Raw genomic sequence first — 14,395 nt, forward strand, 5'->3', positions numbered from 1 at the left:
ATAGCCTCAAGTAGCTAGTTATCTACATCTCTACATTGATTTGATGCAGTCTAGACATACACTGTCAGATAGATATAAGCTATGGCAACCGTTACAAGTTTGTCTAGCGTGTTATGGCGTTGCTACTTTACTGGTCTCTCTCTCCGTCTCACAAACCAGTCACTCCCCAGCCCGCTGCTGTAGCAGAAGCTCAGGTTAAAAACACAACACATTTAAAAACGCATGTAGTTCTACTATCTGGATATCCCCCCCAAAATAGTTACGTTATTTAAAATGCCCGTCCATACTCTGGTGAGTTCTTTGCTGTTGTGGGGAGAAAAGAACAGCCTGAATGACACTCTTCTCCCTATCCACTGTTCCAGGTGCACCAGTTCAGTAATAAGCAGACGGAGATGGCTCTGAGGGTGGCATCGCTTGACTACCTGGGCACGGTCGCTGCCCGCCTGCGCAAAGACGCAGTCACCAGCCAGATGGACCAGCGCTCCATTGACCGCATCCTCAAAGAGGTAAACGTTCAGTCAAACACAGAACAATCTGAACACGCACACATTTTTAGGTTGACCATGACAATGCTCAACCTCATCCTCAATGTTCTTGCTGTATTTCCAAACCAGACCCAAGGCAATGATGAGACCCAGCAGCTACAGAAAGCCCTGCTGGCCTACATGGATGAGAACGCAGAGACGGATCCATCTCTAGTTGTGAGTGTGTTTAATGCACATACCGTGGTAATAACTGCCCGTTACTTACATGTCAGATGGGAGGTGTAACTCTTAATTTCTGCTGCTGCTCCTCAGTTTGCCAGGAAGTTCTACATAGCTCAGTGGTTCAGGGACACGTTGACAGAGACAGAAAAGGCCATGAAGTCTCAGAACCAGCGAGGGGACGAGGACTCTTCTGAAGGCCAGCACCACGCCAAGGACATCGAGAGCACTGGCGAGATCATGCAGAGAGCTGAGGCCCGCAAGAAGTACCTCCGCAACATCATCAAGACCGCGCCCTCGCAGTTCAGCACACTGAGGTAGGACTCAACCCTCGCTGTCCCACTCAGTAACCGGAAGATTGCTGGGTCGCTTCCCTTTGCCGACTTGGTGAAAAACCTGTCGTTGAGCACTTGAGCAAGGCACTTAATCCTAATTTGTCCTGTAAGTCACTCTGGGTAAGAGTGTCTACTAAATGACTCAAGTGTAAATGTGGCTCATCCTCAATGTTGGCCTGTGTCTTTTTCCCCCACAGGATGAACTCTGACACTGTGGACTATGACGACTCCTGCCTGATTGTCAGATATTTGGCCTCTATGAGGCCGTTTGCGCAGAGCTTCGATATTTATTTAACACAGGTAAGAGGGTGGATTTTGTTTAATTCCTGGGTGTTGTGAACCAGCATATGGTAAACTTGGTGCTTTGTGTATGGTTGGTAAAGAATGGATCTCTGTTCTCTCCTCTCAAACAGATCCTGAGAGTGCTGGGGGAGAGTGCCATAGCTGTCAGAACTAAAGCCATGAAGTGTTTGTCTGAGGTGGTGGCTGTAGACCCCAGTATTCTAGCCAGGGTGAGTCTGCTCTACCCAACACGAAAACTGATCTACCTGCAGTGCCTTGCAAAAGTATTCATCCCCCTTGGCATTTTTCCTATTTTGTTGCATTGCAACCTGTAATCCAAATGGATTTTTAGTTGGATTTCATGTAATGGACATACACAAAATAGTCCAAATTGGTGAAGTGAAATGAAAAAAAGAATTTGTTTCAAATAATTCTGAAAAAAAAAAAAAAAAACGAAAAGTGGGGCGTGCATATGTATTCATACCCCTTTCCTATGAAGCTCCTAAATAAGATCTGGTGCAACCAATTACCTTCAGAAGTCACATAATTAATTAAATAAAGTCCACCTGTGTGCAATCTAAGTGTCACATAACCTGTCACATGATCTCAGTATATACCTGTTCTGAAAGGTCCCAGAGTCTGCAACACCACTAAGTAAGGGGCACCACGAAAACCAAGAAGCTCTCCAAACAGGTCATGGATAAAGTTGTGGAGAGGTAAAGATCAGGGTTAGGTTATAAAAAAATATCAGAAACTTTGAACACCATTTAAATCCATTATCAAAAAAGGAGGAGGGCATTAATCAGAGAGGCAACAAAGAGTCCAAAGATAACCCTGAAGGAGATGCGGAGATCAAAGTATCTGTCCATAGGACCAGTTGAAGCTGTACACTCCACAGAGCTGGGCTTTACGGAAGAGTGGTCAGAAAAAAAGCCATTGCTTCAAGAAAAAATGAGCAAACATGTTTGGTGTTTGCCAAAAGGCATGCGGGAGACTCTCCAAACATATGGAAGAAGGGGTACTCTGGTCAGATGAGACTAAAATTGAGTATTTTGGCCATCAAGGAAAACGCTATGTCACAGTGAAGCATGGTGGTGGCAGCATCATGCTGAGGGGATGTTTTTCATTGGCAGGGACTGGGAAATTGGTCAGAATTTAAGGAATGATGGATGGCGCTAAATACAGGGAAATTCTTAAGGGAAATGTGTTCCAGTCTTAAAGAGATTTGAGACTGGAACGGAGGTTCACCTTCCAGTAGGACAATGACCCAAAGCATTCTGTTAAAGCAACACTCAAATGGTTTACAACTTCTTAGAGCTGCAATCCCGTTAACAGGATCGATATGACAACAGCCAGTGAAAGTGCAGGGCGCCAAATTCAAAACAACAGAAATCTCATAATTAGAATTCCTCAAACATATATGTATCTTATACCGTTTTAAAGGTAATCTTGTTGTTAATCCCACCACAGTGTCCGATTTTAAATAGGCTTTACACCGAAAGCACCACAAACGATTATGTCACCACCAACTCACAGAGTAATTCAGCTATTTTTCCAGCCAAAGAGAGGAGTCAAAAAAACACAAATGGAGATAAAATGAATCACTAACCTTTGATGATTTCCATCAGATGACACTCATAGGACTTCATGTTACACGTATGTTTTGTTTGATAAAGTTCATATTTATATAAAAAAAAATCTCAGTATACATTGGCGCGTTACGTTCACTAGTTCCAAAAACATCCGGTGATATTGCAGAGAGCCACATCATTTTACAGAAATACTCATTATAAATGTTGATAAATACAATTGTTATACATGGAAATATAGATATACCTCTCCTTAATGCAACCGCTGTGACAGATTTAAAAAAAACTTTACGGAAAAAGCAAACCATGCAATAATCTGAGAAGGCGCTCAGAAAAAAATACAATTTTCCGCCATGTTGGAGTCAACAGAAATAACATTATAAATAATCCCTTACCTTTGACGATCTTCATCAGAATGCACTCCCAGGAATCCTAGTTCCACAATAAATGCTTGATTTGTTCGATAATGTCCATTATTTATGTCCAAGTAGCTACTTTTGTTAGCGCGTTTTAGTACACAAATCCAAACACTCGTGCAGGTACAGCCGAACGTCGGACGAAAACTTCAGAAGGTTATATTACAGGTCGAAGAAACTTGTCAATCTTTAGGATGTTGTTATCATAAATCTTCAATAACGTTCCAACCGGAGAATTCATATGTCTGTAGAGAAGCAATGGAACGCAGGTCGCTATGTGAAATGTTCGTGACCAGGACTTGGCTCTCTGCCGGACCACTGACTCAAACAGCTCCCATCCGGCTCCACAACACAGTAGAAGCCTCATTCAAGTTTCTAAAGACGGTTGACATCTAGTGGAAGCCTTAGGAAGTGCAACATAGCCAATATCCCACTGTGTATTCAATAGGGGCTGGGTTCGAAAATCGAACAACCTCAGATTTCCCACTTTCTGTTTGGATTTCTTCTCAGGTTTTGCCTGCCATATGAGTTATGTTATACAAACAGACATCATTCAAACAGTTTTAGAAACTTCAGAGTGTTTTCTATCCAATACTAATAATAATATGCATATATTAGCAACTGGGACTGAGGAGCAGGCCGTTTACTCTGGGCACTTTTCGTCCAAGCTACTCAATACCGCCCCTGCAGCCATAAGAAGGTAAGGGGAAACGTTTAGGCGCCACAGGGTTCAATTCTCGGGCCGACTCTTTTCTTTGTATATATCAATGATGTTGTTCTTGCTGCGGGCGATTCCCTGATCCACTTCTACGCAGACGACACCATTCTGTATACTTCCGGGCCTTCCTTGGACACTGTGCTATCTAACCTCCAAACGAGCTTCAACGCCATACAACACTCCTTTCGTGGTCTCCAACTCTCTTCAATGCTAGTAAAACCAAATGCAAGCTTTTCAACCGTTCGCTGCCTGCACCCGCACGCCCGACTAGCATCACCACCCTGGATGGTTCCGACCTAGAATATGTGGACAACTATAAGTACCTAGGTGTCTGGCTAGACTGTAAACTCTCCTTCCAGACTCATATCAAACATCTCCAATCTAAAATCAAATCTAGAGTCGGCTTTCTATTCCGCAACAAAGCCTCCTTCACTCACACCGCCAAACTTACCCTAGTAAAACTGACTATCCTACCGATCCTCGACTTCGGCGACGTCATCTACAAAATAGCTTCCAATACTCTACTCAGCAAACTGGATGCAGTTTATCACAGTGCCATCCGTTTTGTTACTAAAGCACCTTATACCACCCACCACTGCGACCTGTATGCTCTAGTCGGCTGGCCCTCGCTACATATTCGTCGCCAGACCCACTGGCTCCAGGTCATCTACAAGTCCATGCTAGGTAAAGCTCCGCCTTATCTCAGTTCACTGGTCACGATGGCAACACCCACCCGTAGCATGTGCTCCAGCCGGTTGTATCTCACTGATCATCCCTAAAGCCACCACCTCATTTGGCCGACCTTTCGTTCCAGTTCTCTGCCGCCTGTGACTGGAACGAATTGCAAAAATTGCTGAAGTTGGAGACTTTTATCTCCCTCACCAACTTCAAAGATCTGCTATCTGAGCAGCGAACCGATCGCTGCAGCTGTACATAGTCTATCGGTAAATAGCCCACCCACTTTACCTACCTCATCCCCATACTGTTTATATTTATTTACTTTTATGCTCTTTTGCACACCAATATCTCTACCTGTACATGACCATCTGATCATTTATCACTCCAATGTTAATCTGCAAAATTGTAATTATTCGCCTACCTCCTCATGCCTTTTGCACACAATGTATATAGACTCTTTTTTTTCTACTGTGTTTTTGACTTGTTTATTTTTTACTCCATGTGTAACTCTGTGTTGTTGTCTGTTCACACTGCTATGCTTTATCTTGGCCAGGTCGCAGTTGTAAATAAGAACTTGTTCTCAAGTAGTTCTCCCTTTTGAAATTAAGATGAAATAAAACATTTAAAAATAAAATGTCTTGGAATGGCCTAGTCAAAGCCCAGACCTCAATCCAATTGAGAATCTGTGGTTTAACTTAAAAGATTGCTGTACACCAGCAGAACCCATCCAACTTGAAGGAGTTGGAGCAGTTTTGCCTTGAAGAATGGGCAAGATGTGCCAAGCTTATAGAGTCATGCCCCAAGAGACTTGCAGCTGTAATTGCTGCAAAAGGTTGCTGTACAAAGTATTGACTTTGGGAGGGTGAATAGTTATGTATGGTTTTTTTTTGTGTGTGTGTCATATTTCTTGTTTGTTTCACAATAAAAAATATTTTGCATCAAAGTCGTAGGCATGTTGTGTAAATCAAATGATACAAACCCCCCCCAAAAAAACAATTTTAATTCCAGGTATAAGGCAACAAAATAGGAAAAAATGTCAAGGGGGGTGAATTATATACCTATATACAGTGCCTTGCGAAAGTATTCGGCCCCCTTGAACTTTGCGACCTTTTGCCACATTTCAGGCTTCAAACATAAAGATATAAAACTGTATTTTTTTGTGAAGAATCAACAACAAGTGGGACACAATCATGAAGTGGAACGACATTTATTGGATATTTCAAACTTTTTTAACAAATCAAAAACTGAAAAATTGGGCGTGCAAAATTATTCAGCCCCTTTACTTTCAGTGCAGCAAACTCTCTCCAGAAGTTCAGTGAGGATCTCTCTGTATATACCTGTTTGTCTGTGCATAAGTGTCTCCTCAGTCCTCATCCTCTCCTCTCATCAGTTGGACATGCAGCGCGGGGTCCATGGTCGTCTGATGGACAACTCCACCAGTGTTCGCGAGGCTGCAGTGGAGCTGCTGGGACGCTTTGTGCTGAGCAGACCCCAACTCACAGAGCAGTACTACGACATGCTGATCGAGAGAATACTGGTAACGAACACGCGCGCGCCATAATACACACCTGAGCAAGCAGACTATCACACATCTTTATGCACAGATACAGAGTCACAGCGTGACACCCTAAACACAGCTGTGAAGTGCAACTCTTTGAGCTATGTGCAAACAAGCTGTTAAAGAGGATAACACGGCTCAGAGCCTTTTCTAGGAGAATGAGAAGGCATCAGCTGAGACAGAGTAGTGAGAAATGGAACTGGGCCGATGACACTTCCCACCTCTAGCTGAGAGTTCATTCCAAGTGTAAAAGTTCACCTAAGGTAATATTATTTTCTCCACACTGCCACCCAGGGCTCTGCTGGAGAACTGCAGGCTTCTCAAACGTAAACACAATGCATTTGAACAGCTATCATTTCTCCTCGACTCAACGAAAGTAACTCATTGTCGTTTTGTTAATATGACATTATTTATTTGTTTAATTTATTTTCGATAATATATATCATGATCGCTTGTAAAGCAGAGGTAGCCCTGGAGTGAATATGTGTAAATATATGGTGGATGTTGCATTCCCATCTGACCTCATTGCACCCCTCTTGTTTCTAGGACACGGGTATCAGTGTGAGGAAGAGGGTGATCAAGATCTTGAGAGACATCTGTCTGGAGCAACCCACCTTCAACAAGATCACTGAGATGTGTGTCAAGATGATCCGCAGGGTCAACGACGAGGAGGGCATCAAGGTGTGTATCCGTCTGCGTCTATAATAAATGTCTGTGTTTCATTTGCGGATGGATACTTCACAGGGCTGCAGAACGTTACCTGTCATCGTGTGCGCATTTGTGTGCAAATGTCAAAGTTTGCTCCACCTTCTTCTTCAGAAACTTGTGAATGAGACCTTCCAGAAACTCTGGTTCACCCCTACACCCAATCACGATAAAGACGCCATGACCCGTAAGATCCTCAACATCACAGACGTGGTGAGTTCCAGGGCTCAAAGCTGAGTACACAACTATCAAACTGTCAAATAACTTTCCAATGTACATCTCAGTCTGTATTTGAGGGTTGCCTGTTCGACATGTCTTGACCTGATGACATCATCTTTCCTAGGTGTCTGCATGCAAAGATACAGGCTATGACTGGTTTGAGCAGCTGCTTCAAAACGTGAGTATTTCCAGTTGTCGTCGTGTGTTACGTGGTGGTAGTTGACCTCGAGTCACATTCAGAACTTTTTTCGCATTGGCTCAGGTTCATTGTTGTCCCATTTATTCGTGGACGTGGAAAGTTTTAAGCACAGGGGGAAGTTATGCTGTTTACTGCAGGTCTACTGTGACTTGTTCATATATATCACTTTTCTCTTGTGAGAGCTGTTACAAACAGGTTCCCGAAAGATTTACGTTGTGTGCCTCACCTCAAAACCTCCCCCTTACTTAGCTGCTGAAGACTGAGGAAGATGCTTCCTATAAACCAGCCAGAAAGGCCTGCGTTCAGCTGGTGGACAATCTAGTGGAACACATCCTCAAATACGAAGAGTCTCTCGCTGGTATGGAGGTCACTCACAGTTTAGATTGCGAATCGCCATTTATCCTGACACATCAATGTACTGTTGATTTATGATATGATAGAAAGTCCAGTTGAGACTGAAGGAAGGATCTGCGTTTCTGTTTCAGATATCGAGAACAAGGGGGTGAACTCCAATCGTCTGGTGTCCTGCATCACCACCCTCTTCCTGTTCAGTAAGAATCGAGCCCAGCTAATGGTCAAACATGCCATGACCATGCAGCCTTACCTCACCACCAAGTGCAACGTAAGGACCCACGCAAACCTTCTCTCCTCAATTTGTTGAAACACTGAGACCGGTCTAAGAAAGTTCAAGCAAAAATTAGCCACCTGATTTTACATAGCTCTCTAGGGCCATCTAGTGGTTGATTATTGTCGGTACATGTTTTATACACCAACATGACCAGCTTTCTCTCACATTAGAAATCTCTGTGACTGTATCAATATGAATTTGATCTTGTTTTCAGACCCAGAGTGACTTCATGGTGATCTGTAACGTGGCCAAGATCCTGGAGCTGGTAATCCCTCTGATGGAGCACCCCTCTGAGACCTTCCTCACCACCATAGAGGAAGACCTGATGAAGCTCACCATCAAATACGGCATGACGGTACATCTCTAGTAAAGGCTACAGTTTGTAGCCAGGTTCAATACTAAAATAACCGTGAAGAAACCAAATCAAATGTGAAGGACCGGTTTTTAGTTGTTCTGTCATTTTTTTTTCGCAGGTTGTGCAACACTGTGTGAGCTGTCTTGGCGCTGTCGTGAACCGGGTCACTCACAACTACAAGTTTGTTTGGGCTTGTTTCAACCGTTACTATGGTGCCCTGACCAAGCTGAAGACCCAGCACTCAGAGGATTGCAACAACCCTGTTCTGGCTGCTAACAAACCGGCCTTGCTGCGCTCGCTGTTCACTGTGGGGGCGCTCTGTCGCCACTTTGACTTTGACCAGGAGGAGTTCAAGGGGCCCAGCAAGGTAGAGCCAGGAAATAGAAGGGAGATATATTTTTGTATTGTTGGGGATTTTTAAAGACCTGAATACTTGATGCATTGTCGGTCACTGTTGCTTTTTCCCTTCAGGTTGTGATAAAGGACAAAGTGATGGAACTTCTGCTGTACTTCACCAAACATGAAGATGAGGAAGTTCAGACCAAGGCCATCATTGGTCTAGGTAAAGCTAACCTTACTTCACCCTAGCACATACCACAAGTTGTTCTAACAGACTTCTGTCATCCACCACCAATGGCATTTGTTCAACTGGTTCCTCAGTGCTTGGGCTGGTATCTTTTTCCTTCTCTCTTACACCCCATCCCCCTCTCTCCATTCTCCAGGCTTCCAGTTCATCCAGTACCCAGGGCTGATGTTCATGCAGGATGTGAAGACTCTGTACAACGGCATCCTGTCGGACAGGAAGAGCTCCGTCAACCTGAAGATCCAGGTGCTGAAGAACCTGCAGACATACCTGCAGGAGGAGGATTCTCGCATGCAGGAGGCCGACCAACAGTGTGAGTCTCACCTCTGCGTCTATTCAATCTAATATATTCCATTTCCTTATCCAAAGTGACTTACAAAATAGAGTGTATACATGTTCATATTGGTGGTCCAAGCAAAAGTTCATTTATTCACTTCAGTACAGGTCAAATAAAACACACAAGCACAGCAATTTAATAAAGTGTTAGAATTGGGCACAGGATATTGGGTGTGTTAGTTAGGTGCATTCCTCCATGATGTCTAGTGGCTAGTTTCCATACGGCTGAACCAGGCTCAGGGTTCCTAATGGTTCTCGTCTTTGTGCGTCTGCAGGGAAGAAGCTATCGAAGCAGGAGGACCTGAAGGAGATGGGGGACATCTCGTCAGGCATGAGCAGCTCCATCATGCAGCTGTACCTGAAGCAGGTGCTGGAGGCCTTCTTCCACACACAGTCCAACGTACGACACTTTGCCCTCAACGTCATCGCCCTGACGCTCAACCAGGGCCTCATCCATCCTGTGCAGGTACATAACACTTCAGAAACCCATACAGCATACCATTGGGCTACTCTTCTCAGACTAGTCATTCTTAAACTCTGGCCATGTAAAAAATACATGTGTGATTATAATGGAGAAAAGCATCACTGTTGTCAACAGTTTTGTAACTGCTGTTGATCCATCTTATTTTTCAGTGTGTGCCCTACCTGATTGCCATGGGAACAGACCCAGAGCCCACCATGAGGAACAAGGCTGACCAGCAGCTGGTGGAGATTGATAAGAAGTACACCGGCTTCATCCATGTGAGTGTCTGTGGGCCGGTCTCAGGGAAGAAAGAGCGGCCTGGCCTCTCAACAGGCTGGTAATGTGATTATCTACTGTATGTTATCAATGTATATATAACGCATTGTGTTTGGTTGCGTGTCCAGATGAAGGCCGTGGCGGGGATGAAGATGTCCTACCAGGTACAGCAAGCTATCTGGTCAGCTAAGGGTACGGTGATCCGTGGCTACCGGCAGGACGAGACCACCTCGGCCCTCTGCGCCCACCTCTTCTCTATGGTCCGAACCAACCGGCAGCACCGGCGAGCCTTCCTCATCTCACTGCTCAACCTGTTTGATGACAGCTCGGTGAGTCCCTCCTTCCCCTAGATACACATTGTGAAGAATCAGTATTATAGCAGTATACATAGACAGAATGAACAGTTAGACAAATGTAAGAGTTTGGTGAAGGTAATCGTTGTTATTGTGACTTTTCCCCCCATGCAGAAGATGGAGGTAAACATGCTCCTGTACATAGCAGACAACCTGGCCTGTTTCCCCTACCAGAGCCAGGAGGAGCCCCTGTTCATCATGCACCACATAGACATCACCCTGTCTGTGTCCGGCAGCAACCTGCTGCAGTCCTTCAAGGAGGTAGGTCATACACACAAGATCACACTTAGCCACACGAGGTTTGTAAAAACACGACCTATAATGTGACTTTTAAAGACATACAAGCTATAGTGGGTTTTATACCCTATAATAATCCCCAACACTAGCTTTTGTTTGGTTGTGAATGACTGACTCACTCCTCTGTCCTCTCTGCAGTCCCTTCTCAAAGAGCCGAGGCGGCGGGAGAAGAAGCAGAAAGAGAGGAAGTACCACTCGGAGGAGGATAACTCTGAGGAAGAGGGGCGTCACAGCAGCCGCTCCAACAGCAGTGACGATGAGGTGGTCCACAGGCCCAAGAAGCCCAAACACCGGGCCCAGGCCCACGTGGAGTCTGACTCTGACTCTGACCTGGAGATGGAGGACTTGGACAAGGTGATGCAGCGTTTGCCTGACAACCCCGTCCCCCTGTTGGACTTTGCCAACGCCTCGCAGGGTATCCTTCTGCTGCTGGTTCTCAAGCAGCACCTAAAGAACCTCTATGGCTTCTCAGACAGGTACGTCACTACATAACATCTCACCTTACCGTCTCACTGGACAAGACCGAGCTAGGAAGATCACAATCAGTTTTTACTGATAATAATTCTGTCTTTTTATGTTGCCATGCCAATTTCTCAGTTAATGAAGAAATAACCTAAACTTAACCTCTTCATCCGCTCATGTAGTAAAATCCAGAAGTACTCTCCGACGGAATCGGCTAAGGTGTACGAGAAGGCTGTGAACAGGAAGAGTCACGTACACTTCAGCCCACGTCAGACATTGGACTTTTTAACCTCTGACCTGGCCAACGTTGAACTGACCTACGACATCAAGAGGAGGATCGTCAAACAGTACCTAGATGTAAGAGATCACTCTCACTCTTCCTTTTTTCTGAAAGTCTCTTTAGTTGTTTTGTTTTGGGTCGTATAATGGAATTTTGGAAAATTGGGTTTGGAATTTGTTTATTTCCTGAATTGAAACGGAATTGAGCCAGATGGGGTTTATTTTTGTCATTTCTAAAAGGGTTATGCAGTAAGGCAGGGTTTGCCAACTGGCAACTTTGGCCCCCAAAGTTTTCTAAACCCTCCCAATTTTTTTCATGTTTTATTGTTGGACATAAGACTGTAAAAACACCAGGAAATCAGCTCCAAGTTATTTTAATTTATGAAATCTGTTCCCAAGTATTCCCACGCATAATAGACATGTGATCATATAAAATGTAAGCAAGGTCTGAAATGATTGTTTTAGTCAAATGTGATATCTGTTTGGGCTTCTTGCGGTCAATTTGCAGTCTCCAAATTATATGAAATGATGTTCCGACCATCCGCCCACGGCTGAATCTAGTTGATGATCCCTGCAGTAAGGTGACCTAGTGTTGTCTCTGAGCGCAGCAGACTGGTTAATATTCTTGTCTCTCTCAGTTCAAGTTACTGATGGAGCACTTGGACCCTGATGAAGAGGATGAGGAAGGTGAGGCGTCGGCCAGCGCTAACGCCAGAAACAAAGCCATCACTTCACTGCTGGGAGGGTCCAGCCACCAAGACCACAAGAACCACCACCAGGCTCCTATAGAGACGGACGACGACGAGAGCGACGGAGACGAGAAAACCCCAGGGGTGAGCCCCAGGCAGCCTATTGCAGCTGTCTTACAGCTGTTATTGTCCCTGTTAATAACTTTTTAGAAGACTGTTGACTGCCATGTTGGCTACTGAAACCTACAGTGCCTTCAGAAAGTATTCATACTCCTTGACTTATTCCACGTTTTGTTGTTACAGTCTGAATTCAAAATGGATTAAATAGATTTTTTTTCTCACCCAGATAGTGGAAACATGTTTGTTGAAAATTAAATACAGAAATATCTCATTTACATAAGAGTCAAGACATTTAAGCTTTTAATTTTTAATTCATTTGTTTAAAAAAATTCTAATTACACAATTTCACTTTGACACTATGCGGTATTGTGTGTAGGCCAGTGACAACTACTTTTAATACATTTTAAATTCAGACTGTAACACAACAAAATGTGGAAAATGTCAAGGAGTGTGAATAATTTCTGAAGGCACTGTATCTGCTCTCACTGCCCTCGGTGCAGTAGTTAGCTGGGTGTTGTAGTAACACTGCTGTTTCTTTCCCCAGTCGTCACGAAGATCCAGGAAGCACGGCGACTCTGCGGAGGCATCAGGTCACATGAACGAGACGGTAGGTTCCATGGACGTCATCGCCCTCTGCTGCCCCAAGTACAAGGACCGGCCACAGATCGCCCGCGTCATCCAGAAGACCAACACGGGCTACAGGGTGCACTGGATGGCTGGGTCCTACTCTGGAGTCTGGGCTGAGGCTAAGAAACGGGATGGACGCAAAACTGTGCCTTGGGTGGACACTATCAAGGAGTCGGACATAATTTACAAGAAAATACCCTTGACAAGTGCACACAAGCTGACGAACAGAGTGGTGCAGACTTTACGGTCACTGTACTCAGCCAAGGACGGAACTTCCTAATCGACTCTACGGTTACTCTCAGACAGATAAACTCTTTGCAGCCAAACTCTTATGAGGAACCAACTTTTTTTCTAATACAGAAAATACAAAAAATACTACAGACACGCAAAACATGAAATGTAAGCACGAGATAGAGAGCAAGTATTGTGAACTTTTGGTCTGTGATGAACATTTAATCTGGATCCAGGATATGTTTAAGTTAAACAGAAAAAACACAAGAAGGAAATGTTTGGAAAACATTGTGTGGGAGCTCCTTCGCTGTTGTGCAGCAAACTCGGTTGTTTGATTTTCCCACTGTATCATAGTTTAACAAAAAAAAATGACAATGTTTATATCGCTGACAAAAATTCTGTTTAAAAAAATAAACAAAGTGAATGTTGAAAATTAGTCTGTTAATGTTCTTAATAAAGTGTTCTTGGAGTTTAACCTAGCACCGGATGGATTTATTTAGATTAGTTTCCAGGGAAGCTACTTTTAAAACTTTTACCTTTTTATTTTTGTTTTATTCCCTTTTGTTTACCCATGCTGTACAATGGAGTCTCTTGGATATAATTTATTCGGTTGAAAGCGAAGCATGCAGTATATGTGGCCTACATGCAGGGGAGTTTTTTGTAAATTTAGATTTTGATGTATTAGGTCACCCAAGAGAACTAAAAGGCATCCCCAGCACTTCTGGCGGAGCAAATACTGCAATAAATTTTTTTACTTCTCTTTGTTACTTGTCTCGTTTGCATTTGACTTTATTTTATTATTTTCATGGTGATGGTGCGCCACCATGTAGTATCTGTCAACTTGTCATTTGTTGTTTGTCATTTTTGTTGGTTCTTTTCTGTTTTAGTTTTTATTATACGTGGTAGGTCCAGGATGATGGAAAGGGCTACAGTATTTTCATTCCCTTGTAGTAGAATTGTAATATGGTCAATTTTGTCTTGGGTTTATTGTGGTAATTTAGTCGTCCACGGTGTTTGATTACCTAGGTGTTTGCAACTCCGAGAACTCAAATCCATCGCTCATCAACTCCGTTTCAGATAGGGCCTTGCAAAAAGCAGTGGTGAATCCATCTGTTATCTTGTTTCTGTATGCCACTGACAGTTTTTGTAATGAACTGGATTTAGTATAACCATGTACTCTATGAACGTGATGGACGATCCGCATAAGAAAATTAATATTCAGAAAAATATAAATATGGTTTTGTGCAGTAAAGAAACAGTTTGTTGCCTGTCCCAACAAATCTGTCAAGTGCT

The 14,395-nt window shown here is 43.8% G+C and overlaps 1 protein-coding gene across 4 annotated transcripts in view; it reads left to right on the forward strand.

The window, feature by feature from the left end:
* Positions 1 to 13,869, forward strand: part of LOC135517792 (nipped-B-like protein) — a 49,381-nt gene extending 35,512 nt beyond the window's left edge. For all 4 annotated transcript variants that reach the window (XM_064942393.1, XM_064942394.1, XM_064942395.1 and 1 more), the window contains 23 exons: positions 363 to 506; positions 615 to 701; positions 798 to 1,021; positions 1,237 to 1,339; positions 1,453 to 1,551; positions 6,113 to 6,259; positions 6,827 to 6,961; positions 7,100 to 7,198; positions 7,329 to 7,382; positions 7,653 to 7,761; positions 7,889 to 8,025; positions 8,246 to 8,386; positions 8,505 to 8,753; positions 8,858 to 8,948; positions 9,109 to 9,282; positions 9,581 to 9,771; positions 9,939 to 10,046; positions 10,173 to 10,373; positions 10,512 to 10,658; positions 10,833 to 11,170; positions 11,339 to 11,513; positions 12,074 to 12,268; positions 12,789 to 13,869. In XM_064942393.1, coding sequence (XP_064798465.1) covers positions 363 to 506; positions 615 to 701; positions 798 to 1,021; positions 1,237 to 1,339; positions 1,453 to 1,551; positions 6,113 to 6,259; positions 6,827 to 6,961; positions 7,100 to 7,198; positions 7,329 to 7,382; positions 7,653 to 7,761; positions 7,889 to 8,025; positions 8,246 to 8,386; positions 8,505 to 8,753; positions 8,858 to 8,948; positions 9,109 to 9,282; positions 9,581 to 9,771; positions 9,939 to 10,046; positions 10,173 to 10,373; positions 10,512 to 10,658; positions 10,833 to 11,170; positions 11,339 to 11,513; positions 12,074 to 12,268; positions 12,789 to 13,151 — 3,711 coding nt within the window. In that variant the 3' untranslated portion in view covers positions 13,152 to 13,869. The remainder of the gene's footprint in view (positions 1 to 362; positions 507 to 614; positions 702 to 797; positions 1,022 to 1,236; positions 1,340 to 1,452; positions 1,552 to 6,112; positions 6,260 to 6,826; positions 6,962 to 7,099; positions 7,199 to 7,328; positions 7,383 to 7,652; positions 7,762 to 7,888; positions 8,026 to 8,245; positions 8,387 to 8,504; positions 8,754 to 8,857; positions 8,949 to 9,108; positions 9,283 to 9,580; positions 9,772 to 9,938; positions 10,047 to 10,172; positions 10,374 to 10,511; positions 10,659 to 10,832; positions 11,171 to 11,338; positions 11,514 to 12,073; positions 12,269 to 12,788) is intronic.
* Positions 13,870 to 14,395: the final 526 nt, after the last annotated feature.

Source organism: Oncorhynchus masou, chromosome 28 (assembly GCF_036934945.1).
Source record: "Oncorhynchus masou masou isolate Uvic2021 chromosome 28, UVic_Omas_1.1, whole genome shotgun sequence".
Taxonomy (NCBI): domain Eukaryota; kingdom Metazoa; phylum Chordata; class Actinopteri; order Salmoniformes; family Salmonidae; genus Oncorhynchus; species Oncorhynchus masou.